Below are 27,159 nucleotides of genomic sequence, written 5' to 3'. Positions count from 1 at the left end.
ATTCTACTAAGGGTGGAAATTATTCTGTTCTGCTCAGCTTATATCCCCGGTGCCTGGACACTTATTGTAAAACAATTGCACACATACAAAAATATATTGAGTAACTGACGTGAACCACCATTTCTCAAAAGGCTGAAAGCGTCAGTGACCCTAAAACCATTCAAAGGCATACATGTGAGGAAGAAGGAAGGGAATTCTGACCACCTCAGATGTATTGTTTGCTGCAACTGAATTCTAAATTTGACAATGAAGTCTAGTCAGGTAAAGCCACAAAGTAACCATGATATACGTTATGTAATTTCAAATGTACAACAGTTAAACAAAATGTTTATTTTGTACTAAACTCAAGATAATACTTTTCACATAGATATTTGATTAAGAGATTAATGAAAGGACAATAAGTGCTATGAATAATCATTTTATAAAAATACTGAAATACCACACAAGCAAGCAGTTCTTAAGTTGACCTTCAGAAAGGCAGAAGATATATCAAGTCAAATTTCTGAGAGTGTCTTTTTGTAAAAGATTGAAAGAATAATGTACGGTCAGACACTTTACTTTCCAATCATCTTAATGCAGCGATAGAAACTGAAAATACTACATGAACAGCTAATATACCAATTAACCTGTCTCAGTCAAATATCTGATGTCTTAAATGAATCTTCTGTAGGTGGTGAATCAAAGCCAATATATAAATGTATAAATGAATTTTCTTTCAGAAATGGGTAATATATTTTTGTAGCACAGAGAGAAAGATGCCCTTTGGTATATGAAATAAGAAGAAATGACTTTGGTCTTCTAGTCAAATGCATATTGTGCATTATTACAGAGACAGTGCTAACTCTGAAAATGACTTATTTCTCAGGGAATCACACTCCTTCCAGAAATAGAACAAATTCTGTTCTTCCTAAATTTCTGTTAATTTCAGCTATATTGTTGCTTATTGTAAAACAATTGCAAACATAGATAAAAATGTTGAGTAACTAAGTGACAGGATCCCCAGTTTTCTCTAAAGTGTCAATGATTCTAAAACAGTTTAACACACAAATGTGAGAAAGAAAAAAGATAGGGCATACTGGCTACCTTAGTATTTTAGATACTACCATTTTTACTTATATTAATAACATGCTAACTTACATGAATAGTTATCTCCAAGTCAAAGCTATATCATTTATAACAGGTGATAACCAAAGGACTTGTTTATTTTAAAGGTGGGTAAATTTACTTTTTAATGTGCAGAAGGACAGTATTTTCCCTAATGAAAGAAGGATGTTTTACACTATTAATAATGTATCTTATCTACATTCTAATAAATATATTAAGTACAAACTTTTTCATCCATAGTAAAGAATAGCTGAAGAATTACATTTCCTTTATACAATTATATGTATATTTCAGTATGAGTTAATCTGCCTTATAAAAAATTAGAATGTATTGATTCTGTCCTAGATGCTAGTCCAGGTGACTTTTATATGAAGTGTCATTAAAATGTCTTGCATTTGTACAACTATAATATCAACCTGCAGGATAAAATCCAAAGTTTCAGATAAGACCAGAAAAAAGCAATATGCACCAAGAAATGCTTTGATTTCAAAGAATATTATACACACACACACACACACACAGAGTGGTCAATGAGGGATTATGAATATAAATTGATATTTGGCTAAGAAATGGAAAGAATGGTAGTAGAATTCTGCCATATAGATATGAAAGAGATAAAGGGGGAAAGATTAGAGGCAGATATGTGAAGGCTGCTTAGAGAAAGGCAGCACAGGATATTCATTGCAGTACAAGTAGTTGAAATTAATTAGAACCTAAATTACTGATACCCGAATTGTAAGGTGTCCTTAAACAGAAAGATAATGCCATATGGAAGTCCATCAACATCAGGCTAAGGAGTTGGCGGAGGCGATATAATGTTATGTGTAATTATAGAAAATTACTGGTGGTGAAACCATCATAAAGTAGTTACAAGAAATAAAAGTTTGTTTTTTTTTAAAAAAGCCTTATTCTTAGCTTCACAAAAAATAATTTCTGCAGCTGGAATGATTTTTTTTGCTAAAGAAACATAAGAAATAACATAATGTTGTAGAATTTTGCAGAGTCAGGGAGGCTTTTTTGGTCACATTCTTCCTGAGTGTAATTGTTTTCTCTGAAATCAAGAGACGCCTGTCAATATCCTTCCAACTCAGCAGCACAACTGAAACTCTGAATGGAGAGGGAGAAAGCAGATATGTCTAGGGGAACACAGTTCCTGAAAATTGAAAATGTAATGTCAAGCAAGATGATAAACTGAAATGTATCATTACTTAGAATATAAATAGATGAATAAAGGTTCAGCAACTGATCCAAGAGTGAGAACATAGTATAGCATGAGGCATGGGAAATAGTTAGTGTTAATATCATTCATGGAAAGAAGGATACCTGGGAGAGGGCAGGGGATGCTGGGTGGGTGTGATGCATTCATCTACACGTGCTGGTTTGAGATCTGCATCAAATGGACTTTCCCTGCATGTGATGTATCTTATTTCTGAAGCTCTTATTTTCCTCTCTCGTGAGGGAGAAAGAGTGACTAGAGATCTCAGTGTAGATGTGGTCAGGCTAAGAGTGCTCAAGTGAATAAAAAAGCTCTAGAGTCCAGGCCAGATTACAGAGACCTCAAAGAAATAAGGAGGCTATAATCAAAAGCAAAACAAAGGAGGCTGCAACTAAAACTGGGAGAAAAATCAGGATCATGTGGGTGTCCTGAAAGTCAAGGGAAGTCAGCACAGAAGAAAGGAAGGCAAGTTCAATAGGATTTAGCAATGAATGGTGGAGGTGGTTTAGTTGCTAAGTCATGTCCGACTTGTGTGACCCCATGGACTGTAGGCTGCCAGGCTCTTCTGTCCCTGGGGATTCTCCAGGCAAGAAAACTGGAATGGGTTGCCATGGCCTTCTCCAGGGGATCTTCCCAACCTAGGGATTGAACCCAAGTCTCCTGCACCACAGACATACTTTACCAAATGAGCTACCAGGAATTAACAATGAATAGAGGTGCAATAAAGGCCAAAGGATATTGTTTTAGTTATGAAACAGCAGTTAGTTACCTTGTATAACAATTGGCCATTTTACTTTGGCCGATTATTCATTCTTTCTGATTTTTAACTTCTGTGAACACTTGCATTTTGTTTTCTTTCAATTAAGTAAATGGGTTTAGCAGCTGAACATCTTAAAAAATTGACAGAATAGAATGCCCTTCAGATTGAAAACTTCAACTTACTATTTCTTTAGCAATACTTGGAAAGTGGGGAACATATTTTTGACTAAGAAATTTTGGTCTAAGTTGCATCCCTAATATGCTTATTTCTTTATTTTTTAAGACCATTCCTCAAGTAATAAATTGTCAATAATTAATGGGATTATTTAATGATTGCATTCATATATAGAAGTAAAAAACAAAAAAAGTAACCATATTGTACCCCAATCAACTTGTTTGAAAAGGCCTTTACGATAGTCCAGTGAGGGACTTCCTTGATGATCCAGTGATTAAGAAGCAGGCTTTCACTTCTGTGGCTCTGGGTTTGATCCCCAGTGGAGGAAATAAGATCCCACAAGCCATGCAAAAGCACAGTCTTTTGATATTAATAAAAATGATTAAACATCGTTTTAATAATGCAAAGTACACACATGTATTGAAATTTATTTGAATCTGTCATATATAAAATTATACAACCATTATACTGTGTATAATAACATACATATTTCAATTAAATTAATGACATACAATATCCTATTGAACACTAAAATGTTAAATATTAAAGAGAATCAATTCGATAATGGTAGAACAGATGTCTTCAATAAGTTATGAAGTGTTAAAAGTCCACTGTATATCTTGATAGTACAAAGTAAAATTGAATGAATAAACTACCTCTGTTTTAATATGTGTGCTATTAAGATATTTACATGATTTAAGAAAACAATTCTGGATATGCTAATTGTGTTGCACACAATAATTCTTATTTGAAATACAATCTATAGACTATAGGATTATAAGTGATTCCTTGACTTGAGTCATGTTTGTGGAGTATGTGAGTAATCATTTCCATGTGGTTTCCAATGACTTCCTTTTAATAGTGTATCTGTGATGCATATGGTACCAGTTATGCTTATAAGCAATACTGTTGCATTCATTCAAAAATGAAAACTATAAATTCCTCTTAAATTCTTTAACTGTTTACATCTTGCTACATTCTGCATATGTGGTGAAATAAGAAACTAACGTACGGCAGAGATATTTTGCTGGTAAGCTGTAGCCAGAATTAAATAGGCATTGTTGTCATTTTGCTGTTTGCAAAGAACACAGCAGGAAGCCAACAACAAAATCCTTGCACCACCTGGAAGGTCCCTAGAAGAACATAGTAGCTTTATAAAAAGCAAGTGAAAGTCTGAAAACCAAAGAGCATGCTAAATAAAAAAGGTTGATAAAACCTGTTTTTATTATATGCACGTCAGTGTCCCTGTAAGCAAGTGGGCACCTAAAATGGATAAGCTAAAACCAGTAAAGTATAAATATGGAAACAGTGCTTTTTTGAAATAAAAAACTGAATACAGTTAAGAGTGTGTTTTCAACTGTTATACCAATGATAAATGCAATGTATTTCATCATCACTTTACACAAAATAAGCATGAAATCTTCCTTTTTCCCCGAATCAATGTAAACAGAGCCCAGACGGACGTATCGAAGTCAAAGGGCAGCATGGAAGTTCATCACTGCACATTAAAGATGTGGACTTGTCAGATTCAGGGAGATACGACTGTGAAGCGGCAAGTAGAATTGGAGGGCACCAAAAGAGCATGTACCTTGATATTGAATGTAAGTTATTTTCATTTTTTCAGTTGTGTATTAAGACAACATTTTTCTTCTTTGAAAAACATGAAATTTTGTAGGAAAATCAAAACACAGATGTAGTTCATGTTGCAGTATTTGATGCATATCATTAGAAGGAATGTAGCCAAAGTCAGTTGTTAGAGACATCTAGTGGAGGATATGGGAGATTTCACAATATAGATTTGACTGTATTTAATAGTCTTAATACTGCTTACCCTAAAAATTGTGACTTTTTAATAGAAAGTTTAGCCTAAATCACAATGTAAATGGGACTATATTAGTTATCAGTAATTGATCAACATCTCCTTAGATTTTTATCTGTTTATTCCTAATATTATTGGTCCTGTGTTTCATGTATTAGTTAGAATTTCATTTCTCATTCAAGTTTTCTTGAATTATTTCACATCCTCATAAATTACTGTATAATATTTAAAATACAGTATTTAGGATACTCTGTTTTACAAGGACTGATTGTGAACCAAATTCAAGTTGTTTTTGATTACAGGTGCAGTCCTTTTTTGCTTTAAAAAGCTTACATATTGGTTTATTCAGCTTTTTCTGGAATTGTTCTCTAAGCAGTACTTTAACTGCATCCCACAAATAGTGGTTTATTGTGTTTCTCTTGTCTGTCAGTTGAAAATAATTTATATTTTTGTAGACTATTTCATCATTGGTCAATATTATTTGTGAGGATATGTTTAGCCTTCAGATATTTAGCATTTCCCTAGATATTTTACTACTACTAATTTCTAATTCAATTCAGTTTTGCTTCAAAAATATCCTCTATATGGTTTTGATTATTGTTGTATTTTTTGAAGTTTGTTTAATGTCCCAGCATATGATCTGTCTAGTGAATACATAATATGTACTTGAAACACATATATGTTCTTTATATCTTCCATGTATTCACCAAATCTGTTTTGTTCTATTAGAGTGATGGTTGTTAAAATCCTCTACCATAGTTGTGAACTTTTTTCTCTCTCTCTTTAATTCTGTTTATTTTTGCATTTTGTGTATTTTGAGGCCCAGTGACACAATATACATTTATAGCCTGTATCTTCTCTTAGTGTCTTGTTGTTGATATAACCAGTGAACATGAATTCACTTGCTGTAAACAATACCATGTATTATTTTAAACTCTTGATATCAGAGGTAAGAAATGATTCTTACTGGGATAAAATCAAGTGTTTGTAGGGTTGTGTTTCTTTGTGGAGGCTCTACAGTTTCTAGAATACGCCCACATTTCTTAACTTGCAGTCTCCTTCCATCTTCAAAGCCAGTAATGGTACAATGAGTCTCACATCACATCACAACATTGATTCTGCTTCCTACCTCACATTTTCTCTATCTTTGACTTGCCTGCCATTTCATTGGACCCACATTGGATAATCCTGGATAATCTTCTCAACCCAGCATCCTTAATTTAGTCACAGCTGCAAAGTTCCTTGGCCCATGTAAATTAATGTGCTCAAAGGTTTGGGATGTACTTATCTTTGGTGAATCATTTTTCTCTCTCTAATGTATGTCTTCCTCATGAATGATTCATTTTCTCCACTAATCCCTGACTAGATGTGTTTTGTCTGATGTACGAATAGCTATTCAGGCTCTCTCAGAGTTAATAATCTGACACTTTATATTAAATGTAAAAGCTTTGCAACAATACAGATACCTTTACAAGTGCTCCACACTGATCTTTTAAAAATTTTTTGATGTCATATATATTACATCCATATTCATCTTAATTGAGACTCTCACCAGAAATTATGATGTTTTGTTTTAATGAATTACAGCTATATTAAGGAACTTGAAAGGTAAAAACATTATTTACTCATGGTTTTATCATTTCTTTTTTGTCTTCTTCCATCCTTACAGACCCAGATTTTCCTCTGATATTATTGTCCTCCAGTCTAAGGATTTTTCTTTTCCATTTATTGTAGAGCATGACTGTTGGGGATATCGTCTATTATTTTTTATTATTATTATTTTCATCTGAAAATGTTCTCCCTCTGTATCATTCCTGATGATTTTTTTTTCCCTTGGAAGGAATTCTGGGTTGTCATTTCTTTAAAGATGAGGTTCCTCTGTCTTCTCATCTCCTTGGATTCTGATGATAAATCCATGGCAGTTTGATTTATTTATCCCTTGTATGCAATGTGTCATTTTTCTAAAGCTGATTTCAATTTATTTTCTTCATCTCTGTTGCTTATAATTTTGACTAGGATATGTCCAGGTGTGATTTTCTTTGTGTTTATCCTGTTGAGGGTATACTGAATTTCTTGAATCTGTAAATTTATGTTTGTCAATATATTTGACAGTTTTTAATCTATAAATATTTATTCTGTTCTAATCTCTTTCTCATCTCTAGGACTTTTAACTACAAACATATAGACTTTTTGATTCAAAGATCTCTGAGACACTGTTCAGTGTTATGAATCTTATGTTTCACTATTCTTTATATTAGACAATATCTGTTGTTTGATTTCAAGTTAACTGATTCTCTGCTGATAATCTCCTTACTGCTACTGAAGTCCATTCAGTTAAGCTTTTGTTTTATTTAAGATATTAACTTTTTTAGCTCTAAATTTCTATTTATTTTTCTATTTTGTATTTTTTGTTTTTCTGCTGAGATTTCCTATATATACCTTTATTCTGTGTATGTTTTTGTTTATCACATTCAACATAGTTAAATTCAGTTCAGTTCAGTTCAGTCGCTCAGTCATGTCCGACTCTTTGCGACCCCATGAATCGCAGCACACCAGGCCTCCCTGTCCATCACCAACTCCCGGAGTTTACTCAAACTCATGTCTATCGAGTCAGTGATGCCATCCAGCCATCTCATCCTCTGTCGTCCCCTTCTCCTCCTGCCCCCAATCCCTCCCAGCATCAGAGTCTTTTCTAATGTGTCAACTCTTTGCATCAGGTGGCCAAAGTACTGGAGTTTCAGCTTCAGCATCAGTCCTTCCAATGAACACCCAGGACTGATCTCCTTTAGGATGGACTGGTTGGGTCTCCATGCAGTCCAAGGGACTCTCAAGAGTCTGCTCCAACACCACAGTTCAAAAGCATCAATTCTTCGGTGCTCAGCTTTCTTCACAGTCCAACTCTCACATCCATATATGACCAGTGGAAAAACCATATCCTTGACTAGATGGACCTTTGCTGGCAAAGTAATGTCTCTGCTTCTTAATATGCTGTCTAGGTTGGTTATAACTTTCCTTCCAAGGTTAAATTAGCTGCTCTAAAATCCATATTTAGTATTTGTAACATTTGAGGTATCTTGGAATGTGCATATGTTAATTGTCTTTTCCCTTTAGAATTGTTCATATTCTCCTGGTTCATGGAATGTTGAGAAAGATTGCATTGTGTCATGGATACTATAAATATTATCCTGTGCAGACTCTGGGTCTCAACAACCATCTGGAAAAAAGTATTTTAAGTAGATAATCATCCCTGAGTTCTGTGTTGTCTCCTGTAATCAGTTATTCAAATATCAGTTGATTTCTTAATGTCTTTGCTATGCATTTTGTATCTGTTCTAAGTATGTAGAGTTCAGAGTTTAGGCTGAGTATTCTGTAGTTTTATACCCAGAATCATGGCATCTCCTTCTCAGACTCTTGTCTGGGGTAATCCCCACACTATCCAACCTGTATTGGCTTCTTTCCAGAGTACCTCTATATTTCTGGATGTGTTTTATGTCCAGAATCACTTTGAAACTCCTTATCTAGCACCTTCCCTCTAGACATAGCAATGAGGCCGGAAAAAAAAAAACGAAAACAAGGAAACTAGTTTTCATTCTCCTCCACAACCCCAATTTTGTTTTGCTCCCCCTACAGAAGCATTAAGGTAGTGCTGTTGCTATTTTGTTTGATTTGTGCTATTTCCAGTCTTCGTAATTATCACCAGTAGGGAAGTTGGGCTATCATAGGCATGCTCTGCAAGCAATTTTAATTTGTTTCCTCCACTCATTTTTTTTTTTTTGTAATCATATTGGCTGAACTGGTAAAGAATCCGCCTGCAATGCGGGAGACCTGGGTTCAATCCCTGGGTGGGGAAGATCCCCTGCAGAAGAGAATGGCAACCCACTCCAGTATTCTTGCCTGGAGAGAGAATTCTATGGAGAGGAGCCTGGCAGGTCTACAGTCCATGGGATCACAGAGTGGAACATGACTGAGCAACTCACACACACACACACACACACACACACAGAGAGCTTTAAATAAACCATTACCCTGATCAAAAGATTGATTGCAAAGACCTAAGAAGGAGTTAAGTTCTTTTTTCTCCTTCAGTATATCAATCTTCTATGTTGTCAATTTTATTTAATTTGACATTTTTATCTATACTCATATGAAATCTACCTGCAAAGTATAGTAAGTTCTAGGTATGTGAATTATTGTGAGATGGGGTCTAGTGGTTTGGAACACCATGACCTTGGGTCAGTACCTGGTCAGGGTACTGAGATTCAGTAAGCTCTATGCTGTGTCTTAAATAAATGAATGGCTTTAGCTGAGGTTTAGAGTTAGATATTCAGATTTTTAATGGTATCTTTTACCTCCAAGGGCTTCCCAGGTGCTGCTAGTGGTAAAGAACCCACCTTCCAATGCAGGAGACATAAGAGATGGGTTCTATCCCTGGGTCAGGAAGATCCCCTGGAGAAGGAAATGGCAACCCACTCAAGTATTCTTGTCTGGGGAGTCCCAGTGTCAGAGGAGCCTGGCAAGGGAATATTTCTTCTGATTAAGGCTGAATTTCATGTAAAGCAAATGAAAATATTTATAAACACACTATCAAACTTGAGTCATTCATTCTGTTGACATATTTCCTTTTTCTCAGTCTCTAAATGAGAGGTCTTTTGCTTGTGGATTTAACATACACATCCTGTGTCTAAGCTGGGGCCTCTTGTTTTCTTCCCATGATGAGTCTCTTCTAAATATCTGTTACATATGAATTGAGAATCTCTGGAAGTCTAGCTTCCTCTTTGATTAAACCAGATTCTTATAGTATTTCTTTATATGCATTACTCAAAATACTCTATCTTTCACAATCAAATTTATTCATTAATTCCACAATGTTGAAAGTCCAGCTCACTTTTGAAATTTTATGATACATTTAAGAATGAATTTTAGCTGCATAGCAAGACATAAATATGCCCGTGTATGTGCCCAACCTTTACTCTGTGGCAGGCATATGAGATTATTACCTTCTAGGTACTTAGTATAATTTATTAAAACTGAACCCTGAAAAAAAGTTTTAAAATGGATGAATATTATGGTGACAATTTATTTATGGTTAGTTATATATTTAAAATTTATTTATAGTTAGTTATATTCTAGTAGGGGCTTTAGAAGTGGCACTAGTTTTAAGAACCTGCCTGCCACTTCAGGAGACTGAATGAGATGTAAAAGAGATGCAGGTTCAATCCCTGGGTCGGGAAGATCCCCTGGAGGAGAGCATGGCAACCCACTCCAGTATTCTTTTCCTGGAGAATCCCCTGGACAGAGGAGCCTCACAGGCCACAGTCCATAGGATCTCAAGGAGTCAGACATGACTGAAGTAACTTAGCAAACACACATATTCTAGTAAAAGATAAGTGTATACTTAGATAGAAAATAAAATAATTATTCATCTTAATGTCACTAATTGCTAAAATTCATATGTTTTTCATGTAGCAGGAACACTGTAAATGCCATTCATCTATGTTGTGGTTCGGTTGCTAAGTTATGTCAGACTCTCTGTGACCCCATGGACTGCAGCACACCAGGCTCCTCTGTCTTCCTCTGCTTCCTGGAGTTTGTTCAATTTCATGTCGATTGAGTCAGTGATGCTATCTAATCATTTCATCCTCTGCCACCCCCTTCTCTTTTTGCCTTCAATCTTTCTCAGTGTCAGGGTCTTTTCCAGTGAGTTGGCTCTTTGCATCAGGTGGCCAAATAACTGAAGTTTCAACTTCAGCATGAGTCCTTCCAGTGAATATTCAAGATTGATTTCCTTTAGAATTGACTGATTTGATCTCCTTGCTTTCTGAGGAACTCTCAAGAATCTTCTCGAACAACACAGTTCAAAAGCATGAATTCTTTAGCGCTCAGCCTTCTTTATGGTTCAACACACACATCCATACATGACTACTGGAAAAAGCATAGCTTTGACTATATGGACCTTTGTCGGCAAAGTGATGTCTCTGCTTTTCAAAATTCTGTCTAGATTTGTCATAGGTTTCCTTCCAAGGAGCAAGCATCTTTTAATTTCATGGGTGCAGTCACTATCTGCAGTGATTTTGAAGCCCAAGAAAATAAAATCTGTCACTGCTTCCACCTTTTCCCCTTCCATTTGTCATGAAGTGATGGGACAGGATGCCATGATCTTAGTTTTTTTCACCCTCATCAAGAAGCTCCTTAATATATTTCAGTGGAATGTAGTGGCATCAGAAGTTATTCATGTGAATAAATATTTACATTTTAGAAATGATAAGAATATTTTCATTCTCTATCTTTGACTCAAAACAGTATAAAATTATAAACATTACAAAGAAATTATACATTGTCACAAACATTTTACCAAAATAGTCTTTACTATATATCAAGAAACTAAATTGTAATGTTGTAAGAATGAGTGGGAAAGAATTGAGCCATTTATAATTTGATACCAACCACATTTGTTACAGTAATACTAAACTTAGAAGGTGTTTAAAAGATTACATCTTTTTTGTTGTTGTTGCTCAAAACCTCTTTTATGTTTCAGTTTAAGCAGACTCCTTGGCATCCTGCCAGTTCACTTTCAATATTCCAAAGGCATTACCCTTTCTAAGAAGCAGGAGTTGAACTAGAGTTCCAATTTATAAAACACAGGAGATAACAGGCGTGTGATATGTAGTTGAACGCAATAAGCACCGATTACATAGCATGTTTGATTACAATTAGAGTATCATGAAGTTTTGTGACTAGGTACTCATTACTTATTATCTATTAATTAGATTTAATTATTTTGTGTGACAAATTTAATTTAACAGTTACATGGCAACAATGCCTGTTACAAAATATTGAATTTTTCATTTGCATTTTTTTCTCATTGAGCTCTCTGCACCTGCTTTTATTTCTTGTTAGAGATAATAGCAATATTTAAATGCATTTTCTCCAGTATAAAAGGGGTTAGCTATATCAGAAAACTCGTAAGGATATAGAGAGATTAATTCATCTTTTAATACAGATTCATGTTACTTCCATACATATTCCATTTATCATATCACACAATTATTTCCTCAAGATTTGGAATCACTCAAAATAACTAATTCTGGTAGCGTTCTCTGCTACATGTACTGGATGAGGTGGGTAAGGTGTGACCATGATTTTAACATTTAAAAGTAGTATCTCAATAAGCAAATAGAAATTAGAAAAGCTCCTTGTTTGTAGCAGACAGGCATTATATATCTGTGATTAAAATCTTGTCTTATGAACCTACCTTATGCACTCACCATAATACATTTAAATTGTTCAAACTTTAAATAAGATGGCGCACTTATAGAAGTAATTTGGTTCTAATACCAGCAACTACTTAGATTTTATATCCAACATGATACTTTCAGTGATAACACCTGAAAGAAATATAAAGTTTATGTCTACAGCCAGAAGATAAGAAAATAAGAAGAGAAAGAAGGGTGAAAAGATCATTTTACTGCTCATCTGTATTTTTTAACCCAGACTTTACATGAACCCTCTGTGAAAACTTGAAAGATCTAGCATTCTTCATCCGTACAGATACTATAACTTACTCTAGTTTTATCACATTTGTGTCTATTTCTGACAGATATAATTGATGCAGATTAAATCTTGTGAAAATGTACTTTATAGATTATGATGATGAAAAGTTGTTCAGGAATTTTAGGAAATATTTAACCCTTGAAAAGATACATCTTAGATATGAGTAACTGTCAACAAACAGATGAAATAATCATTTTGTGTAACTACTGGATTTATCACTACCTCTTGGCACTTACTTAATTTCCCAGAAATATCAAACCCAAGCTTCAATTCACCAAATGTTTCTGCCCTTCCTCTGGAATGAAGACCTTGTCTCAGTGATCCCAGTTCTCCCTGGTACAGTGAATGTCCTAGCTTGTGCAGCTATAATGAAATATATTAGGCTGGGTGGCTTTAACATAACCTTTTATTTCTCATGATCTGGAGGCTGGAAAGCCAGTATCAGGATGCCATAATGTTTAAGTTCCTGGTGAGTGCTCTTTTGAAGGTTATCATCACATGGCCTTTCCTTTATATAGAAAAAGAGACACTTCCTCTCTCTTCATCTTTCTTTAAGGGCATTAACCCCATGATGAGGGTTCTATTCTTATGACTTCATCTAAAATTAATTACTTGCAAAAACCCCACCTCTAAGCCCTATTACATGGAGGATTAGGGATCAATGTGTCAATTTGGAGGGGACACAAAATCCATTCATAAGAATGAACTTTCTGTGTTTGACAGAGAAAACCACATCACAGATAGAACTTTACAGGGCTAGGCTGCACATTAAGGCCATATCTTTCCAATCCTTCACTGGTATCACTGAGTTTTGTCATCTTGAAGATCCTGAAAAATATGCCAAGACCTTGTGGTAGACTGCTTACAGCCTGTCTGAGTCTGTTTGAGCTGCTGTAATAAAGTACCATAAACTGGGTGACTTACGGAAAACAGAAATCAGTTTCTCGCAGTTCTGGAGACTGGAAATCCGAAATCAGGGAGCCAGCATGGTTGGGTTCTGGTGAGGACTTTTCCAAGTACAGACCACTGTCTTCTGGTTCTATCCTCCTATGATGGAGAGTAGAATCTGAGGAAAAAGCTCTCTCCTAACTCCTTGGGGCATGGATCCGGCTCATAGGAGCTCCACCCTATGACTTCATCTATTCCTAATCGCCTCTCCAAAGCCACACCTCCTGATCCCATCACAATGGAACAGTGAATTTTATGGGAACACTGACCCTCAGTCCATAACAGTGCTCCCCCTTCCTCTCCTCCTTCTTAGGATGTGGAGTTAGCAGGTTTGTCTTCTTGGATTTATTATCTGATTCCTTAGTCTAGAATAGCATGACCATCAAAAGTTAAGGTACCTAATTCTTGAAAAAAGACCAGCCCAACAATTTGAATCTAATCAGTCATAATTCTGTGGCCATAAAGACATAAATCTGAATTCGGGGGTTGAATTTCAGTGGAGCAAAGGCAAGAACAAGCTTTTATTTTAATACTGTCCAGGTATGGTTGATATTAAGCCAGCTCACAGTACGTGATGGTGTAAACGATAGCAATTTTTCTTTTTAATGTATTGGACTTTGCTAAAATAATATTTACAGTCATAGTAATATGAGCTATTTTTAGATTTTAATGGATCCACTGGGTCTAATCCTGGGACATTGGTCAAGTGATTTAAATTACCAAAGCTTCAGTGTTTTGGTGTGTAAAGAGGAAGAATTGGCTCTAAATATATTATTTTATTAATTGTTGTTGTTTAGTTGCTAGGCATGTCTGTCCCTTTTGAGACCCCGTGGACAGTAGCTGGCCAGGCTCATCTGTCCATGGGAGTTCCCAGGGAAGAATATTAGAGTGGATTGCCATTTCCTTCCTCCAGGTTATCTTCCCAACCTAACGACTGAACCCAGATCTCCTGCCTAATCAGGTGGGTCCTTTACCACTGAGCCACCAAGGAACCCTGAGTTTAAGCATACTAAGGTTCAAATTTTAGTTACATTTTTTCATTCAATAATATTTATCCAGGCATGTACTACACACCAAGCACTTTTACAGGTGTTGAGAATGTAGAATTATAATAAACAAAAACAATAGACTCTATGGGCCTTACATTCTAGCAATGAAAACCAATGATGAACAAAACAAAGTAGCAAAATATATGAGAATCAATGAAAATGGCTCAGGAGGAAAAAAAAAAAAATAAAGCCATGCCGTTAGATACATCATCAGCTAATGTCACAATACATATACATAGTAAACACTCCAAAACTCGGTGACGTGAATTAATACTTCTCTTGCTCAACTGGAACCAGCTGACCCTGACTCGGGAGCTCTACTGCAAGCACCGACACTTAACTCCATGTTAGGGGTCCAATAACACCTGAAACCAGACTTAGGAGGTGGCAACTACACGGAGGAAATATCCCATGGAGATGGCGGAAGCACAAGAGTGCAACTCAATGAAGAAAGCAAATTTCAAGCATTTACTCCGCTCACATTGTAAAAGTCATGTGGTTAATCCTAACTAACATCCATCCAGCAGGGAAATGCACTCCTGTTATACCTGGAGGCCTTCCAGAGAGAATCCTGGCTGAGTAAAACAAGCTATATCAGGGGTTCATGCCTATGAGTGAAATTTCAGGTAGTTAATTTTAAAACAATATTTTGGTTTTGAGAATAGGTATGTTAACACATTTCTCTTAAGTTGTTTTCCCGCTTATGTTATCACCACATATGGAATAAGAAAAACCAACATACTTTACAATAGGTTGTTTTAAAGACGTTAAAGAAGGAAATAATATTTGTATATCTTCATTTAAGAAACATCATAATAATTACTTGGTTTCATAATAATTATTGTGTAACACTAGAAGCAGTGTATTAACATTGTTTTTCAAAGATGTGAAAAGACTGAAAGAGCACAAAATATTGCAAAATATCTAGGAAGCTGGGATCTACTTATGTGAAACTGCTTAGAAAACATGACATAATTTAATGCACATATAGTTAAATATGTATCATAGAGATTATACAACTGAGCAGTAATAAGGAAAAAAAATTCTCTTAGAAAAGTGAAATTATCATGGTATCTTAAAGAAGTGAAACAGAGAATCAGATAATAATGATTCAGTACCTGTATAATTTTAAAACCTATATTACTCATTTGACTTATTCTATTTATTCAAATAAGCCCCTTTATTTTGTGGGATATATTTATATGGTCATCTGTAGTAAAATGTCATCTCTCCTTTAGTGATGTCGTTCAGTCCTGTCTGACTCTTTGTGACCCCATGGACTGTAGCCTACCATGCTCCTTCATCCATGGGATTTCCTACGCAAGAGTCCTGGAGTGGGTTGCCATTTCCTTCTCCAGAGGATCTTCCCAACCCAGGGATCAAACCTGGATCGTCCACATTGTAGGCAGACGCTTTACCATTTGAGCCACCAGGGGATCATACATGCTCTCTTTTAGTATTGCTGTCAAACTGTTTCTGCCCCTGTGATGAAGATGAAGACTTAGTGAGAGTAAATAACCTCTTTAAATGATTATTTTTAGCACTATAGTTATCTCAAAATACTTCATAAACAGAATTTCAAAGAGTTCTTGTTAACATACAAATATTAACAATTCATGACAATCCTCTTTGTTTAGGGACATCTTGTTTTCTTGGGCCTACTGAAATATCTTTTGACATCCAGTTCCATTAAGTTCAGTTGAGAACATGTGTCCAACTCAGCAACCCCATGGACTACAGCAGGCCAGGCCTCCCTGTCCATCACCAACTCCCAGAATTTACTCAAACTCATGTCCATTGAGTTGATGCTATCCAACTATCACATCCTCTGTTGTACCCTTCTCCTCCTGCCCTCAATCTTTCCCAGCAACAGGGTCTTTTCAAATGAGTCAGTTCTTCACATCAGGTGGCCAAAAATTGGAGATTCAGCTTCAACATCAGTCTTTCCAATGATTATTCAAGACTGATTTCCTTTAGGGTGGACTGGTTGGATCTCCTTGCAGTCCAAGGGACTCTTAAGAGGCTTCTCCAACACCACAGTTCAAAAGCATCAATTCTTCGGTGCTCAGCTTTCTTTATAGTCCAACCCACATCCATATATGACTACTGGAAAAACCATAGCCTGGACTAGATGGACCTTTGTTGGCAAAGTAATGTCTCTGCTTTATAACATGCTGTCTAGTTTGATCAGAACTTTTCTTCCAAGGAGTAAGCATCTTTTAATTTCATGGCTGCAGTCACCATCTGCAGTGATTTTAGAGGCCCAGAAAAATAAAGTCAGCCACTGTTTCCACTGTTTGCCCATCTATTTGCCATGAAGTGAAGGGACTGGTTGCCATGATCTTAGTTTTCTGAATGTTGAGTTTTAAGCCAATGTTTTTACTCTCCTCTTTCACTTTCAACAATAGGCTCTTTAGTTCTTCTTCGCTTTCTGCCATAAGAGTGATGTCATCTGCATATCTGAGGTTATTGATATTTCTCCCAGCAATCTTGAATCCAGTTTGTGCTTCATCCAGCCCAGGGTTTCTCATGATGTACTCTGCGTATAAGTTAAATAAGCAGTGTGACAATATACAGCCCTGAAGTACTCCTTTTCTTATTTGGAACCAGTCTGTTGTTCCATGTCCAGTTCTAACTGTTGCTTCCTGACCTGCATACAGGTTTCTCACGAGGCATTTCAGGTGGTCCTGTATTCCCATCTCTTTCAGAATTTTCCACCACTTATTGTGATCCACACAGTCAAAGGCTTTGGTGTAGTCAATAAATCAGAAATTGATGTTTTTCTGGAACTCTCTTGATTTTTCGATAACCAGTAGCTGTTGGCATTTTGATCTCTGTTCCTCTGCCTTATCTAAAAGCAGCTTGAACATCTGGAAATTCATGGTTCATGTACTCCAGAAGCCTGTCTTGGAGAATTTTGAGCATTACTTTACTACCAGGTGAGGTGAGTGTAATTGTGTGGTAGTTTGAGTATTCTTTGGCATTGCCTTTCTTTGGGATTGGAATGAAAACTGACCTTTTCCAATCCTGTGGCCACTGCTGCGTTTTCCAAATTTTGACATAGCAAGTGCAGCACTTTCAGAGCATCATTTTTTAGGCTTAGATTGCATTACCGTGATATTGAATATTTTGCCTTGGAAACGAACAGAGATCATTCTGTAGTTTTCGAAATTGCATCCAAGTCATGCATTGAACTGAACTGAATGCATTTTGAACTCTTTTGCTACTATGATGGCTGCTTCATTTCTTCTGAGGGATTCTTGCCCACAATAATAGATATAGTAGTAGATATAATAGTCATCCGAGTTAAATTCACCCATTGCAGTCCATGTTAGATCTCTGATTCCTAAAATGTCGATATTCACTCTTGCCATCTCCTGTTTGACCAATTCCAATTTGCCTTGATTCATGGACCTAACATTCCAGGTTCCTATGAAATATTACTCTTTACAGCATCAGACCTGGCTTCCATCACCAGTCACATCCACAACTGGGTGTTGTTTTTGCTTTGACTCCATCCCTTCATTCTTTCTGGAGCTGTTTCTCCATTGCTCTCCAGTAGCATATCGGGCACCTACTGACCTGGGGAGTTCACCTTTCAGTGTCCTATCTTTTTGCCTTTTTTTACTGTTCATGGGGTTCTCAAGGCAAGAATACTGAAGTGGTTTGCCATTCCCTTCTCCAGTGGACCACGTTTTGTCATATCTCTCCACCGTGACCCTTCTGTCTTGGGTGGCCCTACATGGCATGGCCATAGTTTCTTTAAGTTAGACAAGGCTGTGGTCCATGTAATTACATTGGTTAGTTTTCTGTGATTGTGGTTTTCAGTCTGTCTGCCCTCTGATGGAGATTTTTAGTCTGTCTGCCCTTTTGAGGTAAAAAGAGTAATTATCAATGCAATCAGCCAAATAGTATGAAAGACAAGCTGTTTTTCATACTTTTCTGTTTGTCTGTGTTTTCTTGTATCTCATAATATGATTAATTTTTGTTTCAAATACGCTAAATGCTAAAACAATTGATTTAAACATTTTTATTGTCCTGAGCAATATTTCTCATTACGATTGCTTATTTTACTATTATAGAAAGATCTTTTTTTTTTTATCTTTACTCAAAAATAAAATTAGATATGTAAAAATTCCAACTCATACCCTAATAAACCAAGTTAAAAATTTCATTAGAATATATACACACTTATATTAAAATTTTATTTAAAATGTTTTGATTTTACACAACTATCTATCTCTTCCTAGAACAAGTAAAAACCTTTCTGCTATAATATAATGTCCACAGAGACAAACTTAATTATTTCTAGCAACTTTCTTTTTCTGAAGAAAAAAAATAAACACATATTTCTGATTTTTCAGAGGCTCTTGGGAAAATCCCAAAAATGTTTTTGCATATAATAGATATCCTAAAATATTTATCATGTTTTTATCTATATTTGAAGTTCTATTCTGAGAATAGAACACCAAATAGAAATATATTTGTTCATTTAGTGAATTAGAATTGTAGGTGACTGAAAAACTATGTGTTTGCTTATTTAATTAAACTGACAGTATATTTTTTTAATAAACATAAAAGGTTACAAAAATGCTTTCTTGATTAAATTTTGTTACCTATGGTGTTTTTCATACAGGCTGTAGTTTACAGTGGGTTCTTGCTTTTATATACTTTTAAATTAATTAAAAAACTAATATTATTATAAAACTCAATTATGTATAATATAAATCTGTTCATAATAGTATAGTACAGATGTTTTATATTTATTGGTATATTCATTGACTAAACTAATAATTACTAATGCTTAAAATATGCTAGAGTAAAAAGAAAAAGAGTACATACAATTTTTAGGTCAAAAAAAGTACTGTCTAAAAGGATAAATTCATACAAATAAACTATTATTTTAGGAGAAGCTATACATTTTTTGGTTTTATTTACTATGATTCAAATGCTCTTAAATATATCACATAGGCTTTATTTCTAATCATAATTTGAATTGCTTTATTTATTCTATCTGGCTCAAGTTGCTTTGCTCTATTATGTAAAAAATTATTATGTTTTAATAATAGTTTGCATCTCTTTAAGTAAAAATTTTTCTAATTAAGTACCCATTAAAGATATAAAATGTATAAACATAAACATAAACAGTAGTTAAGCAGAAAGAAATTGTGATCTTTGTGATCTAAGTCTTATTAAATAATACTGTGGTTGTTTGCAAGTTATAAATATATGACAACTTGTTACCAATTTTCAGTTTTCAATTAAGAGACTTAAAGGGGTGTAGAAAAGGATTATTTAATTCCCAACTTTTCAGTATTTCAGTTAAAAGGGGATAAATACAAGGTTAAATGGTGATAATAATAAGACATAATGTGATGTAATTGCAGCTAAATTTGCTAATTATATAACATACTTAAAAATAATGAATGGCATGTCATATGCACCATTTTAACCATTATCATCATCATTATTTCAATGTTGTGTTTCTTAGAATGGTGATGATGATGATGGCAACAATATTGTTTCTCTTCTTTGTTTTCTATTTTTGTGACCCAGCTATTTCATTATGTATCAAATGAGCAGCATTCTAGAATTCATGACCAAGGTGGTTAAGATATAATAGCAGAAATGTTTTCATTTGCTTTTAGTTTTTTTTAAAGTCAAGAGTTTGATAGACCTGGTGAGTTTAAGAAGTGAATTACATTTTGGAGCTATCTTTAACCACATATAAAATCAAAAAACTAGTCATCAAAGTAAGTCACCAGATAAAGAGTTTGCATTTAACTTGATAGTATTCTTTTCAATTCTAGTAATGTTGACAAACTTTAAAGTTGTTTGACATAAATAAACACAAATTACATAAGTTACAGGATGTGCTAATGCAAAATCAGATGCTGAGGAAATTAGTATCATTGTTATTTGTAAGCAACTTTAACACTGCTATATCTGTATGACCAGTCTTTGTTCCTTTGATCACTCAGAAATTCTATGAGATTCACTTAAGCTTCTATCCTAAATTTATATGTGAAATTGTGCATAATAATAATAATATAATCTAAAATGGTGTCGCCTTTTCTGGAGATTTCAATTATATAAAGTAGCAATAGGGAACAGACTTGCCACAGGTAGTAGAATACTTATTAATATTTGTATGTATGTTTAAGGAGGAGACAGATTTGGACAAGAGAAAGAACGGCAATAGTAGAAAGAGGATTAATTCATAGTATGATCAAATTTTTCTTATGTTCAATCACTGTTGTTGTTTATTGCTCAGTTGTGTCTGGGTCCTTTGACACAACAGTCAAGTTAGAACACAGCATGTGCTAAAAAGTCACGGGTGTCTTAATATAAATGATGCTTATGACTCCAGAGTTATAAAATATGCTGAGATTTATGCATAACTTGACTGCTCAGATTTAGCATAGCAAATCCACACCCAGTGCTATGATTAGTTGCAATAAGCACACATCTAATTCAGTATTCCATGGAGCCATTAGAATTCCCATGATACCATGAATTGAATCCAGTTAATTGCCATAGCTGATTCTGCATTGAGTGAACATACAGTAGAACCAGATATATGAAATTATTAATTGAATTATCCTCAACATGTGCCAAAGGATATATTAGTTTTTATTCCCTTGGTAGTTTCCCTCAGCATAAATCAAATGAGAAAATTCAATACCTTGAAAGAAAGAGTCAAGGTATTTTAGATTATTCTTTAAAATGTGCAGTTAATTCTTAGCTTATTTAAAGGGCTGACTTCTTCACAAAATAGGCAATAAGAATCTGTGAAAAGCAATGTATTACTGTAGACTTAAAGGATTGAAGTACTAAGTTCTGTGATTTTAGGAAAGTCAAGCAAACATCTTCTTCCTTTGTTAAATGGAGCACTACTGTCTAAAAATACATACTTGTCCTGGGTTTTAATTAATCAATTAACTATTACTTACTGAGCACCTACTGAGTGTCAGATATAAACTCAGGTGCTGTGAAGCAAAAAGCAACATCATCTTTGCTGTCATGGAACTTACATTTTAATTAGGTAGGATGAAGGCATGCAACTGCATTGAGATGGAATATATAAGAAAGTGATTAGACAGATGGGACTGATAGTACAAAAAGCTGAAAGAGCTATGGATGGTTAGAGTTTAAGGGATACAGTTAACTTGATGGATACAAGGTCACAGAAGTAGGTGCAGGCCAGCTAATGTTGAACTTTGTACATCATCAAGAAGTTTTTGACATAAGAAGTATGATGAGAATTTTTGGAAAGGCTTAAGCGGCATAGTAACATTATCTTGAAATAGAAGCTAGTAGGTCGGTAAGCCAGTTGGAATAGGGCTTCTCAAATTCACTAGGTAATGAATATGACCTTGACCTGGGATAAAATAGTGGCAAATGATATCTTTATATACTGTGATTTATGGTGAGGAAAGCTTTTGATATAGAATATTCTATTACACAATAAAATTGTTGTTGCTAGTATGTGTGGTTCTTAAAATCTAATATTCATGATATAAAATTTTCTAATTTTAATTTAATTTAATATTTTATTTAATATTTAAGAACTACACATACTAGCAACAAGTTTTGTTGTTTTACAAGGACAATACATATTATGCTAACAATATGATTTTAAAAGACTTAATTTGTTTTTCATTGTTTGTAAAGCTTACCCTAATAAGCTTTTTATTCACAAAATGGAGAGTATTACATATAGGAGAGTATTACATATAGTGAGGTTGTATAGTGAGTTGCCCTATTTAATTAATCATGAAGTGAAAGTGAAAGTTGCTCAGTCATGTCCAACTCTTTGCAACCGCATGGACTATAGAGTCCATGGAATTTTCCAGGCCAGAATACTGGAGTGGGTAGCCTTTCCCTTCTCCAATCCAGGAGTTGAACTGGGGTCACCTGCATTGCAGGCGAATTTTTTACCAGCTGAGCTATGGGAGGCTCAATTAATCATGAGCCTCTCAAAATTCAAGACAAAGCTTTTTATATTTCAGTTTTCATAATCTGGGTTGTGTTTTGTGATCAGCTCTGGCTTTCTCAAGAGCAAGCAGAATTCAATAATCCAGCTAGCACTCAGCAAGAAGTGAGACTAAAATCAGGTCACAGGTACCAATCACCAAAAAAAAAAGTGTTCAGGAAAAAAAACAAAAAGGACTTCAGACACTGAGGGGAAATGACAGAGAAAGTGAAATTCTTGGTTTAAGCAAGTAATTGTCAGGTACAGTGATGACTGTATTGTGTGTTCAGCTAATACTGGAGTGGGTAGCCTTTCCATTCTCCAGAGTGTCTTTCCAACCCAGGAATGGAACCCAGGTCTCCTGCATTGCAGGCGTATTCTTTACCAGCTGAACCACAAGGGAAGCCAATAAGGGGAGAGAGAGCTGAAGGAGATGAATGGAAAGGGAAAGAAGAAAAGGAGAGGAGAGTAAAGGAAAGGGAAAGAAAGGAATAAAAAGACAGGGCAGTCATCAAAACAGATGTAACTCAACATCAGTCTGAGGCAGTCCTAAAAGTTGCTTTGATGCCTCCTGTTATGCCTAGAATATGAGTTTTCTGATTCCAACTTTGAGGAAGTAACAAATTCAGATCCTGGCAAGTTTTGCAGTTTCTTCTTAGGCTGGCAAATTTAAATCAGAGATTCAGTCAAGGTAATAGACGACAGAGAATGAGATGGTTGAATGGCATCACTGATGGACATGAATTTGAGCAAGCTCCGGGAGTTGATGATGGACAGGGAAACCTGGCATGCTGCAGTCCATGGAGTCTCAAAGAGACGTGACCGAGCAACTGAACTTAATGGATATAAGTACTGTTGAAATACTCTGATCTATACAGCTACCATTTAATTAAATCCAAATAATGTCTACTTATATCTTTTCATTGTAATAATAGCTAGGAGAAGATAGTTCCTTGATTTTTTAAAAATCTGTATTCCTTTTACATCCAGTTTTAAAAATCTCCTTCTTACAGTCTCTGAAGTAATATGTAGATTTTTATTAATCATGTAAACATATAGTAGAAGATATGAACGCATAAAGATAATCTATTTTTCAATATCATTGTCATTGCCACCTAGGACCTCTTGTATTATTTTTCTCTTGTGAATTCTGTGATTTTTAAGATATTAAATCTTAAAAAAAAGATATTATTAAAATCATATTTATGAGAGCAGGATTAGTCTTCATTTTCATTATATATTCATGAATATGTATTTATATTCAGTGTGGTCTCTCTATATAATGTATATATGTGAGTACATGTATATATAAATATATGTATAATATGTATATATCAAACTACCAGAGGTTTTTAAAAACAAAAATAGTTTACATAACCAAGTGAAGTCACTCAGTCGTGTCTGATTCTGCTGCCCCATGGACTGTAGTCTACTAGGCTTCTCTGTCCATGGGATTTCCCAGGCAAGAATACTGGAGTGGGTTGCCAAAACCTTCTGCAGGGGATCTTCCCAAATCAAACCCACGTCTCCCACGTTAAAGGCAGGTGTTTACCATCTAAGCCACGAGGGAAGAGGTTTATAAAACTCTAGCCAAAAGCAAATGAGAGCTTTTATATGGTTCGCTGTCAAAGGTAATATTTACCAATATGTGTTAAATATTAAAACTCTCCTCTACATTTTAAAAATTTGTCCTAGGTTCATGTTTTCTGCCTTTATGGACTCTTAAAGATTAAGGAAACCAGTTCAATTCAGTAATTCTATAAATAAACAACAAAAGAAAGGAAAGAATACCTACAGTCCAAATTAATAAACAGAAAATGAAGGTTACATCTTTGCTATCTGGCAGAATTGGAACCTCAATTCAAAGGCAAGCCTGAAGCTATTTCCAGTACAGTTGTTGTTTTTCAGTCATTCAGTTGTCAGACCCTTTGAGCCCCATGAACAGCAGCATGCCAGGCTTCCCTGTTCTTCACTGTCTCCCAGAGTTTGCCGAAACTCATGTCCCTCGAGTCAGATGCCATCCAACCATCTCACCCTCTGTTGTTCCCTTCTCCTCCTGCCCTCAGTCTCTCCCAGCAACAGGGTCTTTTCCAAAGATTCTGCACTTCGTGTCAGGTAGCCAAAGTATTGGAGCTTCAGCTTCAGCATCATTCCTTCAAATGAATATTGAGTGTTGATTTCCTTTAGGATTGACTGGTTTGATCTCTTTGCTATCCAAGGGACTCTCAGAAGTCTTCTCCAGCATCATAGTTCAAAAGCATCAGTTCTTTGGTGCTCAGCCTTCTTTACGGCTCAACACTTACATCCGTACATAACTACTGGAAAAACCATAGCTTTGACTATACAGACCTTTATTTGTAAAGTGATGTCTCTGCTTTTTAATACACTGTCTAGGTTTGTCACAGCTTTTCTTCCAAGGAGCAAGTGATTTTTTAATTTCATGGCTGCAGTCACTGTCTGCACTGATTTTAGAGCCCAAAAAAAGTGTCACTGTTTTGATTGTTTGCCCACCTACCTACCATGAAGTGATGGGGCTGGATGTGATGATCTTAGGTTTTTTTGAATGTTGAGTTTTAAGCCAGCTTTTTCACTTTCTTTTCAGCTTCAACAGGAGTCACTTTAGTTCCTCTTCACTTTCTGCTGTAAGGGGGGTGTCATCTGCATATCTGAGTTTATTGGCATTTCTCCCACCAATCTTGATTCCAGATTGTGCTTCCTCCAGCCCAGCATTTTGCATGATGTACTTTGCATATAAGTTAAATAAGCAGGGGGACAACATGCAGTCTTGACACACTCCTTTTTCAATTTTGGACCAGTCCATTTTTCCATGTCCACTTCTAACTGTTGCTTATTGACCTGTATAGAGGTTTCTCGGGAAGCAGATAAGGTAGTCTGGTATTCCCATCTCTTTAAGAATTTTCCAGTTTATTTTAGTTCACATAGAGGCTTTCATGTAGCCAATGAAGCAGAAATAGATGTTTTTCTGTAATTCTCTTGCTTTTTCTGTGATCTAATGCATACTGGCAATTTGATCTCTTTAATTCCTCTGCCTTTTCTAAATTCAGCTTATATATCTGAAAGTTCTCAGTTCACATACTGTTGAAGCCTAGCTTAAAGGATTCTAGTACAATATTTTGCTTGTAAACAACCACCACAAAATTCTGTGTTCCAGTGTAAATAGTTCATCCACTATTGTGTGTGTGTATGTCCAGATTCTTTTTGAAAAACTTTTGACAAGCACTATGCTCTATGAACTTGATATGCTTGCAAATACTGGATGTTAAAGTTCATCTTCTTTGGGGAAGCTTTCCATGTGAATCCCCTGCACTTCGTAACTGGGGTCATTGTTAATACCTTTTGACATAGTAACCTTACCTATTCCACTTCTGCTGAACTGTGTTTTGCCTTGCGGTATTTTGTTGTTCAGTCGCTAAGCCTTGCAGTAGACTTATTTCTTTTTGTATCTGCCTGAGCCACTAGAAAGGATTCCCTGTTGGCAGGAATTTCCCCCAATTAAAAATTGCTTAGCATAAAGCAGACACACAGTAATAATTCTGTATAATTAGTGCAGTGGCTACCCTTCCCTGAGGTGAACATTCAGAATCTTTAAGAGGAAGCCTTAGGCATCTGATTCCTTTCCACAACAAGCTCAAACTAGGATCTTGAGGAATAGCCAGGGGACAAAATTTTTCTACCTAAACAACTATCTCCAACATTTGCTAATGGCTTAGTATCAGTAAACACAAACTGTTAAATTATTCTGACTACAGATGTGCAATCAATTCAAAATTAATATTTAGAAAAATTTTAATGTTTCTCTTTGCAAGTCACCTGAACATGGCATTGTTTGAAATGAATGATAGTTAAAATATCATAACTTATGCATGATGGTTTTATTAACAAAATCCCCTCAGTCTTCATTATATTCTAAAATACTTTTTATTAGAGGCAGTATACATTCAGGAAAAATACATATGAAATATAACATGATATCTATAAACCGTGATTATCAGGTTCAAATATGAAGACACATACTCAAATTGGCAACCCCCAGTACATGTTAGAAAAAGCAATGATGGAGGCAATATAATATATTTTCATATCATAATGTTTCAGCAATTATTTGGAAACATAACAAGTGAGTTAATTTATCAATATGATAATAGGGAGTTGAATATTAAGCTCTATTTGGGAAATTCATGTGAATTTTTCTGATGTAAAAATTATATAGTAAATACATTTTAAAGGAAAATAAAATTAAGAAGTGTTTAAAGAGGCGATTGTATTTTAAGATATTAGTAAATATTCCCATTTGGGGATTAAATTTGTTCTTTATTGAGATGTCAGCTGGTAACTTCCACTTACTTTGGACTTTTTTTTTTAATGCAAGAACTAACGTGTCAAGATTAGAGCAAAGTACTGTGAGTTGGCCTTCCAGGTGGCACTAGTGGTGAAGAATCTGCCTGCTAATGCAGGAGACATAAGAGACTCCATTCGATACCTGGGTTGGGAAGATCCGCTGAAGGAGGACATGGGATTCCTCTCCAGTATTCTTATATAGAG

The 27,159-nt window shown here is 35.3% G+C and overlaps 1 protein-coding gene across 2 annotated transcripts in view; it reads left to right on the top strand.

Annotated features, from left to right (window-relative positions):
• Nucleotides 1–27,159, top strand: part of NCAM2 (neural cell adhesion molecule 2) — a 550,011-nt gene that overhangs the window by 412,716 nt on the left and 110,136 nt on the right. For both annotated transcript variants that reach the window (XM_061134054.1, XM_061134055.1), the window contains exon 9: nucleotides 4,705–4,855. In XM_061134054.1, the coding sequence (XP_060990037.1) occupies nucleotides 4,705–4,855 (151 nt within the window). The remainder of the gene's footprint in view (nucleotides 1–4,704; nucleotides 4,856–27,159) is intronic.

Source organism: Dama dama, chromosome 31, assembly GCF_033118175.1.
Source record: "Dama dama isolate Ldn47 chromosome 31, ASM3311817v1, whole genome shotgun sequence".
Taxonomy (NCBI): Eukaryota; Metazoa; Chordata; class Mammalia; order Artiodactyla; family Cervidae; genus Dama; species Dama dama.
The sequence above is the reverse complement of the archived record's forward strand: the minus strand, read 5'-3'. Positions and strand labels throughout refer to the sequence as shown.